Below are 24,514 nucleotides of genomic sequence, written 5' to 3' on the forward strand. Positions count from 1 at the left end.
AAACAAAAGAACAAATCCTTGGATGAAAAAAACTATTAATTCTCTTCCTTCTATGTAAACTAATATACTCATAAAAGCTAATGGAAACTTCCAAGTACTGTGTGCAATTGCACCATTTATTGGGAATGTGTTAACTATTAAAAACACCAAATGTGTAAAATAGCAATAGCACTTAGACTTATGTACCGCTTCACAGTGCTTTATAGGCCTCTCTAAGCGGTTTACAGAGTCAGCATATTGCCCCCAACAATCTGTCCTCATTTTACCCATATCAGAAGGATGGAAGGCTGAGTCAACCTTGAGCCTGGTAAGATTTGAACTGCCAAATTGCAGGCAGCTGGCAAAGCAGAAATAACCTGCAGTATTGCATTCTAATCACTGCGCCATCGTGGCTCATAAAATGGAATATATTTCTAAGGGGCTACAAAAGCTCTTGAAAATAGAAGACCTTGTCTTTGATTTGATTCAGCTCAGATTGAGTTTTCGCCTAAACTGCAAATAGTCTTTTGGGATATAGAAAACAGTTTTTTCCACTAAAGAACAATATCATTGGATTCCACGTTAATAAAAATGAGGCATGTTTTGCAGTAATAATGATGTAAAATCATTGACTTTGCCAGACTGACAGGGCTGGTTCCCACAACTCAAGACATATGACAACCCCTCCAATTTGTCTTATACAAGACAAATGACTGTCTCATTGCCATGTCAGTCAAGCTCTCAACAAGATAATAAGTGTCCCACAGGACAAACCCAAGTTAACTGGTAAACCACAAAAAGATGATTCAATAACGGAATCAATATGCAAAATAGATGCAGCATCTACCCACCCTACATGTACACATGAGCATTTTCACAGGAACATAGTGAATCCAGATTTGATGGTACGTTCAAGTTTTTAATGTCATTTAAACATTGTTGAGAATTTTTTGTTTTAGAAAAGAACATTTTTTGCCCCAGTTATACATGATAGATGTCACTAAGCTCCCATTGTTCATGGATTCCTTCTCCCTGCCCTCCTTCTCTTTGGGGAATGAAGTGTGTCCCATCCGTTCTACTAAACAGTTTATACTCTTATCTTCCTTCCTGGTAAGAACAGAGGAGAAGTGGGAGCCATAGATGAAGCGCCAGCTTTAGCCCTATCCTGACCAGCACTGGTCCGTGGCATGCCAGAAACCGGTACACACAAACACCCAAACAAGCAAAGCCCCATTGGATGCAGGCAGCAGACAAAAACACACCCCTTCCAGTCCGTGGAAAAACCTCTACACGGAACCAGTCCCTGGGTGCCCAAAAAGTTGGGTGCCACTGATCTAAACTGACAGCAACTGCAAGGAAGAAAATAATCAAAATGACTTCTTGGGGAAAATCCTAGGATGGGATCAGGACAGAGGAATAATTCAAGAGGAACTTGTTTGACAAAAGCAACAGTATTTGGCTTGCATTCAGGATCAGATTAGTCTTGCCCTGCAGAGCCCTGATTAAGGTTCCTATCACATTGGGAGGGGGTGAAGTCTGAATTCAGTATTGTCCAGGTATAATGATGCATCTTAACCAGGTAATTCTGGGCGGCTTACAAAAGACATTGCTATAATAAAATAGGAACAGCAATAGCACTTAGATTTATATACTGCTTCACAGTGCTTTACTGCCCTCTCTAACCAGTATATTGCCCCCAACAATTTGAGTCCTCATTTTACCGACTTTGCAAGTCTGAGTCAACCTTGAGCCCCATCAGGACCGAACTCCAGACTGTGGGCAGAGTTAGCCTGCAGTACTGCATTCTAACTACTGTTCCTCCTATAGGGTGACACCAAATTAAGCTGTTGAAATACCATTGAACAGCATGTCTCCTTTCTAACATCCTGATCTCATCCCCTGTGGAAAAAGGCAGGACCATCTGGATCTCAAGTGCCAGGGCACAGAAGGCATGTTTCCTGGATTTTACTAAATGACATTGTTTTGCAAAAGTGACTTGGAGGATACCAACTCTAAAAGAACAGAAAGAAACAATGGCTTTATGGGTCTCCTTTGGGGATTGGGAATCCTAGCCAATTAAATTTCAGCTTGGATCCTGCTCCAGGAGAATTCCTGATATCAACGTTTTGCAGAGTTCCTAGCTTTTGGCACTGTCTGATTTCTGGGGTTTCCCCGTTTCACCAGCTGGCAAAAGCTGTCATACCTCACTGCTTTCTCCCTGAACTCCCCAGATGCTAGCTGACCATTTTACTTTTCTCCCATGGGCCACATGGAGCTCATGCCCACATTGTCCTGTGGTGAGTTGATTCATTGGCTCCAGGCAGGGAAAGAGAAGGCTGTTGTAGGATTTTGAGCCCTGGGTACAAAATGGTTGTTATACAGGTAGTCCTCGACTTATACCAGTTGGCTTAGTGGCCATTCAAAACTACAATGGCTCTGGAAAAAGTGACTTATGACCATTTTGCATGCTTATGACCCTCGCAGTATCCCCATGGTCATATGATTTACATTCAGATTCTTGGTAACTGGTTCATATTTATGACAGTTGTCATAAATGTGACCTTTTGACAAACAAAGTCAATGGGGAAGCCAGATTCACTTAACAACCATGCAACTAATTGAACAACTCCAGTTATTCACTGGATGACTGTGGCAAGAAAAGTCATCAAATGGGGCAAAACTCACTTAACTAATTTCTCACTTAGCAACATAAATTTGGGGCTCAGTTGTGATCGTAAGTTGAGGACCACCTGCATAAAAAGCCACTTGGGAACAATTAACTTCTGAAAAGTGGGGAAGTTTTCTTGCTCTTAAGCTTCATAGGAAAAGAACAATATATATATATATTTTGTTTTCTGAGGTTCTCGCGGGTATTTGTATGTGGATCTTTGGTTGTTCGGGTTTTCTCCCGCGTAAGATTCAAAGTGTCTAGGCAACGTTTCGATGAAGTCTCATTCATCATCATCAGGCCTCTGTCTTTGGCTCTTGCTTTTCAGAGTGATGTGAGGTTGCAGCTGCTTTTTTCTTTCTAACTGTCAGTGGGGGTGGGATTTGAATGGGTGGGGGTTTGGCTGTGTTCTGATTGGGTGGGGTGTCTTCTCATTGGTGGGGGCCTGGCTGTGTTTTGATTGGTTGGGGGTTGGCCGTGTTCTGATTGGCTGGATTTCTTGCTGCCCGGCTTCGAGTTCGAGGTCGCGCTGCATCTCCATAGTTGGTGTCGGCTTGCTTCATGTATGGCTCGGAGGGGTTTGGAGTGGGCAGTGGTGAGGTTGCAGGTATTCGTCTGTTCATGAGGGCGAGTTTCCAAATGGCTGGGAGGCGGGAGGTGTCATCTCGTTTGTTCATGCTGTGTGGGCGTTTTTCTATTTCTATGGCTTCTCTGATTATTCTGCTGTTGAAGTGTTCGGTTTTGGCAATAGTTCTGGTATTTTTAAAGTTAATTTTATGTCCTGTGGCTTTGAGGTGTTGGACCAGGGAAGAGGTCGTTTCTTCTTTTTGATTGAGTTCTTATGTTCTTCAATGCGTGCACTAATTCTTCTGTTAGTCTGTCCAATGTATGTGGCAGGGCAGGCAGTGCAGGGGATTTCGTATACTCCTTGGTTTTCTAATTCGACTCTGTCTTTGGGGTTTCTTAGGATGGTGGATATTTTTCTGTTTGTGCAGAATGCTGTTTTAATATTGTGTTTTTGGAGGATCTTGCTGATTCTGTCTGTAGTGCCTTTTATATATGGGAGGAGGGCTTTGCCGTTTTCTTGTTCTCTGTCTTGGATTTTGGTTGGGGTTTCTTTTTGGATTAGGTGGGTAATCTTGTGTCTTTGGAATCCATTGGCTGTAAGTACGTTGGTGAGGGTGTGTAGTTCGGCTTTTTGGTGTTGTTCATCGGCTAAGCATTTTGTTCTGGAGATGAGTGTTTTGGCTACGGAATTGATCTGTGCTGGGTGGTGGTGTGAGAGTGCATGTAGATAGCGGTTTGTATGTGTTTTCTTTTGGTAGATGGTGTGTCCTAGGGAGCCATTGGATCTTTTGTATACCAAGACATCTAGGAAGGGAAGTTGATTGTTGGTTTCTGTTTCCATGGTGAATTGTATCTTGGGGTGTAGGCTGTTGAGGTGTGTGAGGAACTTGTTTAGTTTTTCTTTCCCATGTGGCCAGATTATGAAGGTGTCATCTACGTATCTGAGCCAGAGTTTGGGTTTGTGGACGTATTTTTCTAGAGCTTGTGTTTCAAAGTGTTCCATGTAGAGGTTTGCGATGACAGGTGAGAGGGGTGATCCCATGGGTGCTCCTTCTATTTGTTTGTATTTTTGTCCATTGTAGGTGAAGTATGTATTGGATAGGCAGTGGTTGGTCAGATCTAGGATGTGCTTGGGGGGTTGTATTTGTTTTGGATGGCTGTCAAGGCTTCTTTTATTGGTATTTGGGTGAAGAGGGATATGACATCGAAGCTTACTAGTAGGTCGCTGGGTTGTAAGTTTTGTTTCTTTATGATTTCGATGAACTGGAATGAGTTTCTTACATGTGAGTTGATGGATTCTGCATAGGGTTGTAGTTGTTTGGCGAGAAATTTGGCCAGGTTTTGTAGAGGTGAGCCTATGGAGCTGACTATTGGTCTGAGTGGGGTTCCTTCTTTGTGTATCTTGGGGAGACCATAAAGCTTGGGGCATCTGGATGATTTTTCTCTGGGTATGATTCTTTGCTGGATTTCTTCACTGATGGGGAGGTTTTTATTTTGGATTTGGTAGTTTTTTCTAGGTAGGTGGTGGGGTCTGTCTTTAGGGGTTTGTATGCGGGGTCTTGGAGTAGGTTGGTTAACTTGGTTTGGTAGTCAGATGTGTTCATAACCACTGTCGCGTTGCCTTTGTCTGCTGGTAGGATTATTATGCTGGTGTCTTCTTTCAGGTTAAGTAGTGCAGTTTGTTCTTCTTTGGATAAGTTGCTTTTGGGTGGTTTGCTAGTGCAGAGGATGTTGGTGATTTCAAGTCTGATTTTGTTAGCATCATCAGGGTTGGTTTTGGTCAGGCTGGTTTCAACTCCACATATGATGGTTTCTGTGGGGATGTGTTTGGGGGCGACAGCAAAGTTGAATCACAATACAGAAGCCTGATGAAGGCAGATGAGATTTGGCTACAACTTTAAAAGCACAACTATAATGACGTGGGAAAATACCTGAACAAAGCTGAATACCATACATGTACCATATATATATTCCATTCCATATATATGTTTTTGTAGATTTTCATGGGTACAGGTATGTAGGTCTAGGTGTGTTTGGGTCTTTTCCCATGTAAGATTAAGAGTATCTTGGCGATGTTTCGGCGAGGTCCCACTCGCCATCCTCAGGCTGGTGCTTTTGGCTTCGTGCCACCAAAACGTCGCCAAGATACTCTTAATCTTACATGGGAAAAGACCCGAACAGACCTAGACCTACATATACATATATACATACATACATATGTGTGTGTGTGTATGTGTGTGTTTTCTTAAGTTTTCGCGGGTATGTGGTATTCAGCTTTGTTCATATAAATACCTGCGAAAATTTAAGAAAACACACACACACACACACACACACACACATACATATATATATATATATATGATGAGATAAGATGTAATTAGTGTTTAAGGACCCTATTCTTTTAAAGAATATCATCGAAGCCACCCTCTTTTTTTTCAAACTGCTTGGCAGCTTTTTAGTGGCAATGCAAAATCTGGAAAAGATACTCATGTGTACAGTACACACCTGTGGGCAGATATATATATATATATATATATATATATATATATATATATATATATATATATATATATATATATATATGGATCTTTGGTTGTTCGGGTTTTCTCCCGCGTAAGATTCAAAGTGTCTAGGCAACGTTTCGATGAAGTCTCATTCATCATCATCAGGCCTCTGTCTTTGGCTCTTGCTTTTCAGAGTGATGTGAGGTTGCAGCTGCTTTTTTCTTTCTAACTGTCAGTGGGGGTGGGATTTGAATGGGTGGGGGTTTGGCTGTGTTCTGATTGGGTGGGGGTGTCTTCTCATTGGTGGGGGGCCTGGCTGTGTTTTGATTGGTTGGGGGGTTGGCCGTGTTCTGATTGGCTGGATTTCTTGCTGCCCGGCTTCGAGTTCGAGGTCGCGCTGCATCTCCATAGTTGGTGTCGGCTTGCTTCATGTATATACATGGAACTAACAGAACACTGCTTAACCAACACATATTTCATATACAAAGGACAAATACAAACAAATTGAAGGACCCCCTATGGGATCACCACTGTCACCCATCATTGCAAACCTGTTCATGGAAATATATATATACATGGAACTAACAGAACACTGCTTAACCAACACATATTTCATATACAAAGGACAAATACAAACAAATTGAAGGACCCCCTATGGGATCACCACTGTCACCCATCATTGCAAACCTGTTCATGGAAAAATTCGAATCCAGAGCCCTGGCCAATACCATCCACAAACCCAAACTATGGTTAAGATACATTGATGACACATTTGTGATTTGGCCCCATGGAAAAGAAAACCTAAACAATTTCCTAACACACCTAAACAGCACACACCCCAAAATCAAGTTCACCATGGAAACAGAAACAAACAAACAACTACCATTCCTAGATGTACTAATCTACAAAAAAACAGATGGCACAATAGTACACAACGTATACCAGAAGAAAACACACACTAACCGCTACCTCAACGCCCAATCCCACCACCACCCAGCACAGATAAACTCCATGGCTAAAACACTAATTACTAGAACCAAACGCCTGGCAGACAAGACACACATTAAGACTGAACTACGCACCCTGACTAAGGTACTGACAGCCAACGGCTTCCACAAAAGCAAAATCACCGGCTTGATCCACAAAAACACACCGAGACATAATAGAGACCCAGAAGATGAACAGACCTATGGAACAGCTGTCCTGCCCTACATAAGAGGTACTACAGACAAAATTAGTAAGATACTGCACAGACATCACATCAAGACTGCCTTCAAAACAGACAGAAAAATAGCAGCCATCCTTAGAAACCCCAAAGATAAAATTGACCTGGAAAACCAAGGCATATACAAAGTCCCCTGTGCATCATGCCCGGCCACATACATTGGACAGACTAATAGAAGAATAAGTACCCGCCTGGATGAACACAAAAATGCAGTCAAAAAGCTGGAACACACTTCCTCACTAGTCCAACACATGGAAGCCACAGGTCATAGCATCAACTTCAATGGCACCAAAACCCTAGCCACTATAGAAAACCCCAGCCATAGAATCATCAGAGAAGCCATAGAGATTGAAAAAAGACCAGAAAGCATGAATAGAAGAGATGATTCCACCAGACTGTCAATCATTTGGAAGTCTGCACTCACAAACAAAAAAATCTCCACACCACAAGCCAGGCAAACACCTCGGCACAGACAGATCCCCTCTGATACCTCCAGCTCAAACACACCCCAACCAGGCACCCAGATGAAACCTAGCTTCCTAACTAATGATAGCCGTCCATTTACCCAGAGCCAAGCTGCACTAAAGGCCTCCAATAAAGTAACACAATGTTGCCAGCCAATCAAGAGACAAAAAGAGCCAAAAAACAGACAGGAGATATTAGAAACACCAATCAAGCAGAACACAGCAAACTCTAAGACCAATAAACACAGACCAAGACTCCCAACCAATCAGGGTGAAGAAAAAACCATTCTGGCACAGCAATAGGCTGCCCCAAATTTAAATCTGAAACCATTATAAAAGCCTGACTCACAGATGAACACTATACAAAAGCCTGATGATGGCAGATGAGATTCTGCCGAAACGTTGCTACAACTTTAAAAGCACAACTACAATGACGTGGGAAAATACCCGAACAAAGCTGAATGCCATACATGTAAGTACCCGCGAAAACTTAAGAAAACATATGTGTGTGTCTGTGTCTGTGTCTCTGTGTGTGTGTGTGTGTGTAGGTAGGTAGGTAGGTAGGTATCATATTAAGATGTGCTAATTTGTCATTTGTAATCTTCAAAGGAAATGAGCTAATGAAAAGTGTGCCTGACACTTTAGTTTTGTAACTGCCAGGGAATTAATGGCTCTTTGAAGTGTAGTTTCTAAGCAGATGCTGCCCCCTAGAGATTAGTTATACTTTTTTAAGGCTCAATTATACCTAGTCAAATGGTTGAATGAAGGAAGCTATATGCCTATATAAGGATGTAAAGATAAAATATTTTAGTTTTGTTTAAGAGATAAACTAAAATTGAACTTCATAGTAATATAAACATATATAGACAAGATATATAGGCAATGCTATATGTAATATAAACATTCAGTCCTTTTTTATGCTAACTTGCAAGTAAAAAATATTGTACCAATGAACCCACTTTTCAGCCTTTTGCTCGTGATCAGTGATATTCTTGTTTCTTTTTATAATTTTATAATTGATATTTACATCCTACAATAATAAGCATAGTAATTATGCTTTCAATGGAGAGGAAAACAAGTAATTAAAAAACAATAAGCAAGGTTGAAAGGGGCAACATGAGCCATGAATTGACAAAATGAAAGCTTATAGTATAAGCAATAGTTATATAAAGAAAGCCATAATAAGAAGAATAGAATTGTTGATCTGCCATCCAGGCAAAGAGGCTTTAGGCTCTTCCTATGTCTTGATAACCTCCCAGTATATGGCCAGTAGTTTTAGCAAATGAAACCTTTCTCATTCCAGAGATTGGATTGAAGAGATTAGACTGCCATTTATCAGAAATGGTGTAGGGTCTTCTGCTTGGGTGGGGGGTTGGACTAGATGACCTACAAGGTCCCTTCCAACACTGATTATCTGTTATCTGTTATCATTGGTGCATTTGGTAAGGTATCTTTATTTTTCTAGTGCTCTTGAAAAACTATATTGAAACTAGCAAACAATATATTTATTTATGGGATAGGCATAGTGAAGGACTTTGCAAACTCTAGCATATGCAGCAACCCCCAAACATAAGTGGGGTTACAAATTGGGGTGAGAAGTGCTTCTGCATGCATAGCTGAGTAGCTGATAGTACTGTTGCCTGCTTTATCTTGCAAGCAAGCTGATCCAGGTAAAGCCCAGAGTGAATTTTTACTGGGTTCTTTCTTTAGATGGGTAACTTCATGGCATTTTTTAAAAGCTGGAGTATTGTCAGAATGGGTTTCTAGTCTGTCTGGACAAAGGGACACAAGGTCAGGATTTGCTTTCTCTCTTTCTTTCTTTTTATATAAACTTTTTTATTTTATTTTACAAACATTCCATCTTTTCTTTATACAGTGTGTTGTCTGGGTACAAATGTCTTGTGCATAATATTTCTGGTTAATACAATTTCTTTACCATAACAACAACAATTACATTACATTCTTATTTTGAAATAATATACGTAATATATATTATCATTGCAACCGTCCCCTTTTTAATTCCTTCCTCTCTATATTCATATATATGTATGTGTGTGTGTGTGTGTGTGTGTGTGTGTGTGTGTGTGTGTGTGTCAGATACGTAGATGACACCTTCATAATCTGGCCACATGGGAAAGAAAAACTGAACAACTTCCTCACACACCTCAACAGCCTACACCCCAAAATACAATTCACCATGGAAACAGAAGCTAACAATCAACTTCCCTTCCTAGATGTCTTGGTATACAAAAGATCCAATGGCTCCCTAGGACACACCATCTACCAGAAGAAAACACATACAAAATGCTATCTACACGCAGTCTCACATCACCACCCAGCACAGATCAATTCCGTAGCTGAGACACTCATCTCCAGAACAAAATGCTTAGCCGACGAACAACACCTAAAAACCGAACTACACACTCTCACTAACGTACTAACAGCCAATGGATTCCAAAGAAAGATTACCCACCTAATCCAAAAAGAAACCCCAACCAAAATCCAAGACAGAGAACAAGACAACGGCAAAGCCCTCCTCCCATCTATAAAAGGCACTACAGACAAAATCAGCAAGATCCTCCAAAAACACAACATTAAAACAGCATTCTGCACAAACAGAATGCACAAATCCACCATCCTAAGAAATCCTAAAGACAAAATCGAGTTAGAAAACCAAGGAGTATACGAAATCCCTTGCACCGCCTGCCCCACCACATACATCTGACAAACTAACAAAAGAATAAGTGCATGCATTGAAGAACACAAGAACTCAATCAAAAAAGAAGAACTGACCTCTTCCCTGGTCACACACCTCAAAGCCACAAGACATGAGATTGACTTTAAAAATACCAGAACTATTGCCAAAACCGAACACTTCAACAACAGAATAATCAGAGAAGCCATAGAGATAGAAAAACGCCCACACAGCATGAATAAATGAGATGACACCTCCCACCTACCAGCCATTTGGAAACCTGCCCTCATGAACAGATGAGTACCTAACATGAAGAATGACACCAGACCCACACCCACGAGGGCCACGCAAGATGCTACCACCACACTTCCACGTAGAAAGCAGACTCACACACACACAGAAGATGAGACATGACCACAGACCAGAAGCTGCACCGCAGCTGCATCACTACCCGCTTCAAACCCCTCTGACCCATACATCAAGCGAACTGATGCCCACCATGAAGATGCGGCATGACCACGAATGTGAAGCCAAACAGCAGGATCACAGCTCACCAGCTCAAATCCCCCAACAACTAAGACTAACCTGAGCACAACCAAGCCCTCACCTGAACAGAACACACCCCCAACCAATTAGAACACAGCCAAACCCCCAACCAATGAGAACACACCCCCACCCAATCAGAACATAGCCAAGCCCCCAACCAATCAAGTCACACACCCACTAGCAGTTAAAAGGAAGAAGCAGCTGCAAGCTCACATTACTCTGAGAAGCACAAAGCCGAAGACACAAGCCTGAAGATGATGAATGAGATTTCATCGAAACTTCGCCTAGATTCTGCCAATTTTACATGGGAGAAAACCCGAATAACCAAAGATCCACATACAAATACCCGCAAGAACCTCAGAAAACGTGTGTGTGTGTGTGTGTGTGTGTGTGTGAAGTTTTCGCAGGTACTTACATGTATAGTATTCAGCTTTGTTCAGGTATTTTCCCATGTCATTATTGTTATGCTTTTAAAGTTGTAGCAACGTTTCGGCAGAATCTCATCTGCTATCATCAGGCTTCTGTATTCAGTTCTGCTGAAATGTTGCTACAACTTTAAAAGCACAACTATAATGACATGGGAAAATACCCGAACAAAGCTGAATACCATACATACATACATACATACATACATACATACATACATACATACATACAGGTGAAACTCGAAAAATTAGAATATCGTGCAAAAGTTCATTTATTTCAGTAATGCAACTTAAAACGTGAAACTAATATATGAGATAGACTCATTACATACAAAGCAAGATAGTTCAAGCTGTGATTTGTTATAATTGCGATGATTATGGCTTACAGCTCATGAAAACCCTAAATCTACAGAAAATTAGAATATTGCGAAAAGGTTCAATATTCTAGGCTCAAAGTGTCCCACTCTAATCAGCTAATTAAGCCATAACACCTGCAAAGGGTTTCTGAGCCTTTAAATTGTCTCTCAGTCTGGTTCAGTAGGAAGCACAATCATGGGAGAGACTGCTGACCTGACAGTTGTACAGAAAACCATCATTGACACCCTCCATAAGGAGGGAAAGCCTCAAAAGGTAATTGCAAAAGAAATTGGATGTTCCCAAAGTGCTGTATCAAAGCACATCAATAGAAAGTTATGTGGAAGGGAAAAGTGTGGAAGAAAAAGGTGCACAAGCAGCAGGGATGGCTGCAGCCTGGAGAGGATTGTCAGGAAAAGGACATTCAAAAGTATTGGGGACTTTCACAAGGAGTGGACTGAGGCTAGAGTCAGTGCATCAAGAGCCACCACACACAGACGGATCCTGGACATGGGCTTAAATGTTGTATTCCTCTTGTCAAGCCACTCCTGAACCACAAACAACATCAGAAGCATCTTACTTGGGCTAAAGAAAAAGAGAACTGGTCTGTTGCTCAGTGGTCCAAAGTGGTCCAAAGTCCTCTTTTCTGATGAGCACAACTTTTGCATCTCATTTGGAAACCAAGGACCCAGAGTCTGGAGGAAGAATGGAGAGGCACACACTGCAAGATACTTGAAGTCCAGTGTGAAGTTTCCATAGTCTTTGTTGATTTGGGGAGCCATGTCATCTGCTGGTGTTGGTCCACTGTGCTTCATTAAGTCCAGGGTCAACACAGCCGTCTACCAGGAGATTTTGGAGTACTTCATGCTTCCTTCCGCAGACAAACTTTATGGGGATGCTGACTTCATTTTCCAGCAGGACTTGGCACCCGCCCACACTGCCAAAAGCACCAAAACCTGGTTCAATGACCGTTGGATTACTGTGCTTGATTGGCCAGCAAACTCGCCTGACCTGAACCCCATAGAGAATCTATGGGGCATTGCCAAGAGAAAGATGAGAGTCATGAGACTGAACAATGCAAAAGAGCTGAAGGCCACTATTGAAGCATCCTGGTCTTCCATAACACCTTAGCAGTGCCACGGGCTGATAGCTTCCATGCCACACTGCATTGAGGCAGTAAATGCTGCAAAAGGGGCAGCTTATACTTTTCAGAGGTCCGATATTGTTCTATGTACCATCCTTGTTTTATTGATTGCATGTAATATTCTAATTTTCTGAGATTGTGGATTTGGGGTTTTCATGAGCTGTAAGCCATAATCATCACAATTATGACAAATCACGGTTTGAACTATCTTGCTTTACATGTAATGAGTCTATCTCATATCTGTGTTTCACCTTTTAAGTTGCATTACTAAAATAAATGAACTTTTGCATTATATTCTAATTTTTCGAGTTTCACTTGTAAAATCTTCTATATTCATATATTTAATTTCTAATTTCCATTTTTCTTTTCCAACCATTGATAAAATAATTCCCATATGATATAATATTCAGATTGTTCTTTTCCTTTAATTGCTAGTGTTAATCTATTCATTTCTGCACATTCTAATATTTTCCTAATCACATTGTCTATCAGAATCTTTTCACTTTTCCAGTTTTGAGCAAATACTATTCTAGCTGCAGTTAATACATGAATAATTAGATATGTCTTTTCTTTACTATAACATTCAGGTATCATCCCTAACAAAAATATTTCAGGGTTTAGGTCTATATGTTGTTTTATCATATTTTCCAACCACATGTGAATGACCACATGTGCTAATACGTTCCGAGTGTCTGGTGACATTTTCAACATTTAGCTGATTTATCTTTAAATACCTTTGCCAGTCTTGCTGGCACAAAAAGCTACCTGTAAAAATCTTATATAAATTTTCTTTATATACTGTTGATATTGTTAATTTATAATTTCTATCCCATAGTTTCTGCCATTTATCAAATTCTGTCGCATAGCCAAAAATTTTTGCCCATGCTATCATCGTCTCTTTCATTTACTCTGCTTCCAATTTAACACCCAATAAGTAGTTATACAGTTTTTTATCACTTTTTCTTCTGTTTCTGTTAATATTTATCCAATTCTGTCAGTTCTTTATAAAAACCCTCTGCTTTCGCATCTTTTTCATATCTAGAATATATTTGCATATATGAATATCAAATCATATCAAACTCTTGTTCATTTAATTCTTGCTTCGTTTTGAGCTCACCCTTTTCGTTCAAAATATCCTTGTATCTAACAATGTTTCACAATTTTCAAGAGCAAATTCTGTCCTAAAGTAAATGTGGATCAAGAAATAAATAAAATTCAGTTGCAGTCTAAATGCCAGACTTAGCAAGGGCTTTTTTTCCACTAAATAATCTAAAATCTAGATTTTAGATTCAAGAGTTTTACATCCAGTAGAAAAGTTTTACTTTATGAAACTGCTGGATTCTATATGAATAACAGTTAAAAGTTAATTAATTGTGGTTATTTTATTCCCAGAGCAATCGCACAAACTCATTTGATTTTAGGGCATAATGGTATTCCATACATAAAGTATGAAAACCAGTTTGATGCAGTGGCTAGGGTACCAAGTTATAAACTAGGAGATGTCAGATCCTGGCTTAGAAATGAAACCAAATGGGTCACTTTGGGTCAATTATTCTCTTTTAGATCCAAGAAGGAGGCAAGGATAAACAAAACTTTACTAAGGAGGAAGGAGTGTTGTGTTGTTCAATTCATAAAAATAATAAAGGCATTATTTAAAAAACCCTATAGGGACCTAGTCCAGGCAGTCTTCAGAAGTCTTGAAGGCGCGCACACGCACGTGCACACACATACACATACATACACATATGCACACACATACACAGAGGGAGAAAGGGAGAGGGAGAGAGAAATGTGGTGTTGGACCAAACAGGAATATTTTGCATATATTCTCATTCTACCTCTTGGAAAAAGAACTGAATGTATATGATACATCATGTTTGTATTCCTTCCAATACATTTGGCTGTTACACTGTTCAATTTATATCAGGCAATATATTGAATATTGTCATTTGCCTTCTTCCAGGTCTCAATTCATCCCCACTCATACTAGGCATGCCAATCTGTGCCTTGAAAGCTGATCCTGGTCCTTGCAAAGCCCTGCACACCCGCTATCATTTCAACATCCATACTGGTCACTGTGAACTTTTCAACTATGGTGGATGTCAAGGCAATGAAAACAACTTTTTAACCCTAGACGAATGTCAAGAAACGTGTATCGTAAAAGGTCAGTATATTCCTTGCTACAATTCTTCCTTTTTCTAAAGAAACACTTTTTTTTAAGTCTCAGACAAAAGCCAGTTCTTTGGACATCTTATCAGATTGTCCTATTATGTACCTGCAGAATTTATACAAATATATACATGAACTGGAGGGAAGTATTTGAGATTAAGTGTAGAATTTTAACAAAGTGAGAAAGTTTTTACATTCCTCATTTAGTAATGTGTTGCATATATGCATGCAGATATATAATATATGCATGTGGTTTAAAAATGTATATTCCTTCATTGAAAAGGAAGCATAGCCATTTTATTTTTCTTCTACTGTGTGGTGCCTTTAAAACTGATTATTGTCCTCAGGGCAAGAGTATTTAACCAATAGAATAGAATGGAATGGAATGGAATGGAATGGAATATATATATATATATTCTTAAGTTTTCACAGGTATTTATACGTATGGTATTCAGCTTTGTTCGGGTATTTTCCCACGTCATTATAGTTGTGCTTTTAAAGTTGTAGCAATGTTTCGGCAGAATCTCATCTGCCATCATCAGGTTTCTGTATAGTGTTCATCATCACCATCAGGCTTCACGACGAATACTATACAGAAACCTGATGATGGCAGATGAGATTCTGCCAAAACATTGCTGCAACTTTAAAAGCACAACTATAATGACATGGGAAAATACCCAAACAAAGCTGAAAACCTTCATGATAACAACAATGATAACAACATGACAACAACATGACACCACGAGTTTGACATCCATGGTCTCGGTGTTGTTATAGAAAAAAGTATTTCCCTCAAGCAGTAGATTAAAGAATAGTTACCACTACAGCATATTATTGTCAGATTGTATTTTTGAGATTAAGTTTTAAAAAGCAGAAATACAAAGCAGGCAAGAATGTCATTTTTTAAAAAGCTGGATATTGCTTTTTGCTTGTATTGGAGGCTTCATATCTGTTCCGGGGTAGTGTTAGGAACAGCCTTGCAACAAATTAGATTGTTGATCCAACTCACTCTATTCTTGTAGTTTCCCAAATTGTCAGTGATTTCAGCCATCCCTGGAGATATCACAAATTAAATTTGGTGCCATGTACATGTGAAGCAATCTTGCACACCTGAATCTTAGAATTAAAACTAAATCAAAGATAGATATATAACTTTGAAAAAATATTTTGAATAGTAAGTTCCATGTCTCATTTTCAGGAGACAAAATGAACATTAAAATGAACAGTCCTACGTATCCATCAGTCTACCCCCTATTTCAAAAGATGTAAATTTGATGTTCTGGGCAATTTCCATGTTTTAAACTTCAATCAGTATTAACACTATATATATAAAACAATTGTTATCCAGGTTTAGTAATACATATTTCAGAGATACTGCAGGTTTTGTTCCAGACTACCATAATAAAGCAAATATTGCAATAAAGTAAATCACATAAATGTTTTGGTTTCCCAGTCTGTATAAATGTGATGTTTACACTGTATCGTGGTCTATTAAGTGTGCAATGGTATGTCTAAAAATGAAAACCAATATATATACTTTAATTAAAAATACTTTATTGTTAAAAAATGCTAATCACCTGAGCCATCAGCGAGTCATAATCTTTTTGCTGATGGAGGGTCTTGTAAAAAAACTCGCACTAAGTGTGAAGTGTAATAAAATGAAGCGCAATAAAACAGGTTATGCCTGTATATACTAAAAGTCCAAGTGGGAAATATATCTTATAACCAAGAAGTTAATTCAGCAGGGATTTAGTTATCCCAGAGTTTCCAGCAAAGTACTATCAAATAGCTGGCTGGTTAAGAAAATCCCAAGCTGCAACTTTTAATAAATCTTCCTGCCAGAAAAAACAATCTTACTTAACTCAGTCAAGGCAAGAGAAAAGCTCTGCAGTGGGCAAGTATAATAAACATCATGCATTTATATGCTGACCTGGAGAAGTTGAACCAGTCAGGGCCCAGGTGCATGTTTAAGGGTGCACAAATGCAGTGTAAGGAGAAGTGTTCAACTTTAATTCAAACATAACAAAAGTCAGATGAGGAAATAAGATCCCAGTCTCCAAGGAAAAAAGGTGTAAGTCAGATCCCTCAGCCTTAATCTCCAAGAAAATTCAAAGTTCTCTTAAGATGAGAAGGAAGGTTACATTATCATGCAGGCAGGGAAGGTATGTTATAGACCCTTTCATTCTTTAAATGAATGAAAAGGGTCTAGGAAAAGGGCCTCCCCTGTATTTCCCAGATCTTCTGGAATATTCTCCCTTCAGGTGGGCCATCACGCTCCTGGCCTTTTGAAGGAGTTTGAAGACCTGCCCATGTCAACTCAAATGGAGCTCACTGAGCAACATGCAACCCTAGCAGTGGTTGGCACCTTGAAGTCTCTCCTCCCTCCCCATATACATACCCATCTTTTAACTTCTAACTTATTTTATTCTTGTTTTTATCTGAATCTTCTTATTGATGCACTGTATTTTTATATGGCTTTTATGCTTTTAACCGTATACCACCCAGAGTCACTCTGGAAGATGGGCAGTACCTAAATTTGACAGATAATAAATGAATACCCATGGAAAACAAAACAGCATGGAGTCCCACTGAATTTGGAACTGAAAAAGATGTCATAGTTACATTTTCTGATGCCTCTGAAAAAAATGTGTGTCCATATATTTATAATGTCAATTTATAATGACATATAAGATTTGAAAAAGAATTATGCTTATAAGATGTTTATATGTTCTTCAGCATGTATAACTTGTAGCATCTCTCAGTTTGATTACCTGAACCCTAGGAATTGCCTATTGCTTGTCTAGTTGCTGAAATTAGTTTAGATGCTTTGGGTATATTTCTTACAATCAGATTTTATCGTGTTCAGCAGAGTTTATTGGTACTATCTCTCAATTATTTCAGCCTGTCCAACCAGATTGGACTAAGTTGACATATTACAAGTGCCATCTATTAAAGAGTTTTATTTTATAGAACCCAGGAACTCTCGCAGTTGTTGTCCTGTAGAATAGCATTCCCATCCCCACCCCCAATAACTCGGATTCAGATGGCCCTGACTCTCCTGGGCTTTAGACCTAGTTCTTTTTCCTGGGCCAGGACTTTGCACAAGCTATTGATATGTGATTTGTGAGTTATTGTCCCCAACACTATATGTCTGTCTTTCTTGATTTTTATTCTGATTTTTTAATTCTTGATACTTTAATTCAGTATGTTAAAGTATATTAGCTGCCAAGTGTCAACTTGCACTGCGAGATAATTAATGTATTCAGAGGAACATAGTCCCACAATGACACTAATGGCTTGGCAGCTTCACTTCTGATATTTCTGAAAGACAAGGGATTCTGTATAGATGCAGCAATGACAAAGTAAATCTACATTTTTGAAAATAACTGTAATGTGCAAATTTTGAGAAGCAAAAGAAAAAACTGAAAACCAACCTCGACAGGATGTTTTTATTCAAAACAAGTCATCATCATCATCAATCATCATCTATGTCTCTAAAACCACACACACACACACACACACACACACACACACACACACCCCTACATACTATATTCATATATATCATATCAATCTATATTAGAGAGAGAGAAAATATGCCGATATGAGGACTTTTACTGTTACATTTCTAGATCTAGTTAAAATTACTTTTTCCATTACAGATGTGCCAGAGAAGACAAAGAAATTAAGACTTAAGAATGGTAACTTACTGTTTCATTGTGTTTTGTCATCTCTCAGTATTAAGAAATAATTTCCTAACAGTAATATGGCTGGGTTGAGTTACTATATAGATTTTACTCAAATGTCTCAACTTCTTACTAGCTTATCAGAATGTTGTACTTATCATAGCAAACAATAACTATAATGATTTTTTGTGTTTCTTTCATCTATAAGAAGGAGAGGGCTCAAGAATGAGATCACATTTATTTATGTTATTTGATTTTCATTTTGGAGGGCTTCATATTAACAGTACAATATAATACAATAATTTTTAACTTACAATGTACAATGTAATATAATTGTATCACAATCAAGTTTGTATTGTAAAATGAATAATGAATGAGAAATGAACATTGCCAAGATAAATTATTAGTGTTTATATCACATCAACTCCATTATCCTTAGTTAATGAGGTTTTAAGTGGCTATCTTCTTTGCCTTGCACATGAATATCTTGACTGTAAAAAGCCATTATCTTGAAACCCATTGAAGCCAATCAAAGCAATAGGAAAGCAATAGCATGAGAATTAGAATCAATATGTTGCAAGACAGAGATTCTTTTTTATTATTATTATTCAGAAGGATATTTTTACCCATAAGAATCCACAGTTTTGGAAGAATTGCATTTAAGTTGATTTCATTTCAGACATTAATTTCTGGATCAAACACTGACAGAGGACAGTGCTAGCTATTCTTTTTTAGGAGATATAGGGATGAAGAAGAAAGACCTCTGAATGCCACTAACAATAAGTTTGGTTCATCCAGAAATAAATTAATTTCTTCCCATATTACCAAAATTTGGCCCCAGGTTTAAAGTTTGAGATTAAAATGAAATGATGCAGAGTATTTCACTGTAATTAGATTAACATAGATATAGTGCTCAAATTGTTGGATTAAAAGTGGGAGAACCAAGTTCATATCTATCCCCAGTTTTTTTATTAAATTCATATGCCATCCATCTTATTGTCAAACAACTGTGGGTAGGTTAAAACATCATAAAACAACAATATAAAACAATTAGGATGTTAAAAACATACAAGAGATTACTAGGTAATTTTGGGCCAATTATTCTCTCAGCCCAACCTGATTCACTGCACTGTTGTTAGCATGAAAAGTAGAAGAAAGGAATGGTATGTATTTATGCCACCTAGAGCTCCTGAAGTAAAAGCAGGACATATTTTTTTAAATATCAGAATGAGAAGTCGGATATTTAATTGACAAATTTGGCCGAGTTATCATTATGCAATCTTTTGGACCAAGATTTTCAAACTATTGTCCATTTTCCCCTGCATTAGAAGTTGTAGCAGCTGTTCTTACTTTCAGCATTGTGGTAAGATCATTTTTGTAGCATACATTTGAAGACTGCATAAATATAACTCAGTTTAAGCCTGACAACTGAGTATAAGGAGGAAAGAAAAAAGATACAAATCTCATATTTTTGTTAAAGACATTTTCTATCGTAGCACAGCTTTTTGAAAAATTGAGGCCATCTGGACTCTGAAATTAAATATTAAATATTATAGCAGCATAAAAAGTTTACCACTCTCTTGAGGGCTATTGCCTTAATTGTGGCTGAAAATATCAGAATAAACCCAGGCTTTTAAAAGTCAGCACATTCCATCTCAGGTAGGGCTATCATGGAAACTGAATCAGCCATATTTTTTGCAAACCAAAGCAGAGTATATAGCAAGTCCCTAGACAAGTACTATGGATGATAGTGCGATTACATTATGTTTCACATTCTGGATATACAAAAAAAATATATTCCACCTATAAAACTAGAGTATTGAAGAAGGTCCTAAATCTTTCCTCCTGAAGTCAATGGGACTGAGTAGCATTTTACTTTAGTTTGAACTGAATAATTTTTTCATGAGGTTAAGAGAGAATAAGGACAGTGGAAAGAAATGACATTATTTTCCTCCCTGAAACAATCCTAATTCACAGAAAAACCTTCCTTCTGCCTTTTGGAAAATGACCCTGGTATTTGCCGAGGATTACTTTCCAGGTATTTCTACAACAAAGAGTCACAGCAGTGTGAAAAATTCCAATATGGAGGTTGCCTGGGAAACCAAAACAACTTTAAATCTTTGCAAGAATGCCAAAATACCTGCCATGACAGGGGTAAGTGGAGCCATTACTTAGTACCTAACTGCATCTATTATTGTCCGTTGGTGTAAGGCAGGAATAGGGAGTTTCTGTCCTTCCAGATCTTTATTAGAAAGTAACTTTATTGGCTAAAATACCAATGGCTGATAGTGTTGCAATAGATCCTGTTTCCAAATTAGGACACAAGACCACGAAAGGTTGGAGAATACATGTTTTTATTTGCGCACAAGGCTCAGAGCATTAGAATGGCAAATTCTGAACCCCTGGCTCTTCCTGAGGCATCACTTTTATACATATCATGACCTCAGCTTAGCCCAGGGCGTTACTTTTATTAAACTATACCAACAAAGGAGAATTACATATATACCAGGAAAAGAGAAGTACATATAATTACTCATTTTATCTTACACCATCTGTTATTTTCCATATCCACCCTTGTTTACTGTAATATGGTTAGTTCCTTGGTTCAATAACCTTGAGGTTTTACACAACATTGTACTAATCAAAGCCTTGGGGAACTGGGGGACCCCACCAAATACAAAAGTGCTTTATGTGTAATTTTCCCACTGCTTCAATAGAATTTGGAATTAATAGAATTCAAAGCATGTGGGAACGATAGCGTGTCTGCTGAGTTGCAACGGAAATTTATTCATGTTCAGTTTAAAGGTTGCATGTATGGGCGGTTGATAGCATGTGCTTTCATAATTGGGGAGAAAAAGCAAAGATGATAAGGAGTCCTGAAGTATTCACTGAAAGAGCTACATAATGAGTTAGATGAGCTTTGTGGCGCAGTGGTTAGAGTGCAGTACTGCAAGCTACTTCTGCAGCCAGCTGCCTACAATTTGACAGTTCAAATTCCACCAGGCTCAGGGTTGACTCAGCCTTCCATCTTTCCAAAATGAGGACCCAAATTGCTGGGGGCAATATGCTCACTCTAAACTGCTTAGAGAGGGCAGTAAAGCACTATAAAGCGGTATATAAGTCTAAGGGCTATTGCTATAAACAATGCATTAACAAGTTAGTATGAGGTAGAACAGAAGGTGGGGAATAAACTCCTTTTTCAGTTTAATGTAAACAAATGAATATGAAGTGAAAACTGTTCCTTATGTTTAACTAAGTTCAAATGAAAAGAGAATTTCAGGAAACTACAGCCTTGGGGTAGTAAATAGATGTTAATGACTGTTTTCTCTGTCCCAATATACCATTTTGATCAGACTTTTTTTTATTTCAGTCCCCTCAGCCAATTCCCTAAAAATAGATGATGATCACATGGTTTTTAGTACTATTAGTAATAATAGTGCTCCACTTATAAAGCAAGGTATGTATTAATAGTTTATGCCTGAGTAAGAATCGGGTTCACTCTACTGTTCTCATCTGAATTTTTCCCTGTCATGTTTCTACTTTGCTTCTCATGATTCTGAAGGGCATTCAGTTTAATAACTAACGGAGGTTTCTCCAAAACTTGGTGATCGATTCCTCCATTTTTAAAAATTTCCTCTTTATTCTATCATCTGTATACTTGCTTTTTAAAAATCAGGTGTTTTTGCCCTCCCTCCATGGAAAAGCTGCTACTCTGTGCATTTTATTGTTCTTCTAAAACGGTGATGGCAAATCTATGGCTCGCGAGCCCCAGCCAAATTTACCTGCACTGCACGTGCGCGTGCCTCTCAGCTGATTTTCGGCCCTTTTTCGGCTTCCCAGAGGCTCCAGGGAAATCTCTGCAGCCTTTGGAGGCCAAAAAACAGGCCTATTTTGTCACTTCCTGTATTTCCAGAAATACCGGAAGTGAAGAAACAGGCCTGTTTTTCATCTTCCAAAGGCTGCAAAGGCTTCTCGCGAGCCTCTGGGAGGCCGAAAAAGGCCTCAAACGGGCCAAAAATCAGCTGGGAGGTGCCCAGTGCAGGTAAGGGGGCTGCGGGGAGATTGCATGAGCATGTGCAGGGTGGCACGCGCATTGCCTTCTGGGTGGCATGCACAATTTTCAGAAAAGGAGCCCCCAAAGGTTAACCACCACTGTCCTAAAAGATGGTAAAGTTCCCTTTTCATCACTCTCATATATAATGCCTAAATAGAAAGGAACCATAATATGTGAATATATGAAGCTTCCTTAACCAGCGTCACATAGTGCATACTATATTATTTATCCTAACTGGAAATAGCCAAGAACATATTCAGCTCTGCTAACTAATACTGGGTATGGTAGAAATTTCTTGGAATTTCTGTTTTGACTGATCCACCGCACAACTATAATTTACCAAGGAAATCTCAAATTTCTAACATGCCTTTGCAGCATGGGAATAGTCACACAATACATGCTAGCTACCTAACATGTTACCTGACAGATTATTCCTTCTGAATGTGCTAGATTTGTATTTTACTGCTTTCTGCCTTAAGGAATCAGTGGCACTACTTTGCTAGGCAAATGACTCCAAATGTCACTGAGGAAACATGGATGTGTCCAGGGAAGCCAAAACAAAAATATAGACTATAAAATCCTCAATAAATTAAACCAGAGTTTTATTTAAGTTCTGTTTCTAATTGTTACCTAACTATTCTGCGTACCTCCTAGAGTCTTGAGACTGGGATATATAAATATCAGGAAAGAAATAATAAATACTAATATTTCTGAGGTAATTAATTGTTAGTGGCAGAAATAAATCCCTTTTGTTGTTTTTGCTCATTTTTTCTTTCCTGATATTTTTTTTGTCTGAAAACTTTCTTTGAAAGATTTGTTGCCATTGTTTTCCATGAGTATATGCCATACTGGAGATTGAGGTTTCTCACTTTTATGATCCACAGTTGTACATCAGGGAGAAAGGAACAGCTGGAAAAAGACTGATCACGGTTGCTATATTTTTCTGCTGGCCATCTGCACTTTCATTCAGATGTGCTTCTGGGAACTGACTGGTAGTTTGTGGATTATGCATGCTGGCTAGAAATCTGGAGTGCATGTGAGAGAAGTCCAGGGAGATCTTCTTAATGAACTTTGGGACTGCCCATGATGGGAAAGTGCTGTGTGGTCTTTCTACATCCTGTCTTCGTTCATCACAGGACATAGAGCCTTGCTTGGTCTATAATCATCTAATCCAGTAATGGGATGGAGCGAAGGCATTCTTGTGTCAGCCAAAATCCAATCAGGATGAAGGGTGGTACAGAAATGTTCTGAGTAGATAAATAAATAAAGCATTAAAACTGTTTTGAGAGTAATTGACAATACTGTTTTGTTGTTGTTTTGCTTAGTCTTGGTGTTGGCCCTGATTGAGCAGTTAAATACATCTCACATCTTTATGTTGATTCTTCCCCCTTGCTTTGGCAAGGACCTGCTGTTGAATTTGGAGAACCCACTCAAAACTTAAACCTGTCCAATCAGAAGTACATATTGGTGGGAAATCATGGTATCTTAGAAGTTCTTAATTCTAGTTCTTAGAACTTAGAAGCACTATCTTCTAAGAATATCTTGACACTTCTATGGAGGAACAGTCTAACAGAATCACAAAATCCTGGTGAGGTAGTCTTCAGGTCATGACTGTAATGCAGCCTGCCCATTACAGTCAGAAATCATGATGCTCATTAAGTGAAGTACCCACGGGATCATCCCTGCTCTTCCCAATGTGGTTGTTAAATGAGCGTGTGGATCATTAAGCAAAGCATGGGGTGGCTTGGGCCCTTGGAGGAGACCCTGACTCAGGCCTTCCAAAGCCTTCCCCACCCTTAAGGCATCCCATGTTCCACTTCCTGCTCCTCAGAGACCCCACAAGCCTTGGGCCTGCTTTCCATCCCACTGGGCCCAATACCCTTTTCCTTATCTCATGTCATCCACTATGCACCTACCTTTTGAAGAGCTCTGTAGTTTGGAAGCAAAGCAAGCTGTTTTCTTGCTCGGCTGAGTGGCATGAACCCAGAGGTGGCATTTTCCAAGCAGCCACAATTCTGAAACCTCACCACACAA

The 24,514-nt window shown here is 38.9% G+C and overlaps 1 protein-coding gene across 8 annotated transcripts in view; it reads left to right on the top strand.

Moving 5' to 3' along the window:
- The window catches only part of TFPI (tissue factor pathway inhibitor), a 47,744-nt gene that overhangs the window by 13,494 nt on the left and 9,736 nt on the right, over positions 1-24,514 (top strand). For 4 of the 8 annotated variants that reach the window (XM_087919830.1, XM_087919831.1, XM_026696930.2 and 1 more), the window contains 4 exons: positions 14,535-14,735; positions 18,403-18,441; positions 20,404-20,580; positions 21,797-21,883. In XM_087919830.1, the coding sequence (XP_087775956.1) occupies positions 14,535-14,735; positions 18,403-18,441; positions 20,404-20,580; positions 21,797-21,883 (504 nt within the window). Of the gene's footprint in view, positions 1-14,534; positions 14,736-18,402; positions 18,442-20,403; positions 20,581-21,796; positions 21,884-23,364; positions 23,769-24,514 lie in introns of those variants that run through there. The other 4 variants (XM_087919834.1, XM_087919833.1, XM_087919835.1 and 1 more) reach the window with 2 other exon arrangements.

Source organism: Pseudonaja textilis, chromosome 1 (genome assembly GCF_049901715.1).
Source record: "Pseudonaja textilis isolate UNSWEBS1 chromosome 1, rPseTex1.2, whole genome shotgun sequence".
Classification (NCBI taxonomy): Eukaryota; Metazoa; Chordata; class Lepidosauria; order Squamata; family Elapidae; genus Pseudonaja; species Pseudonaja textilis.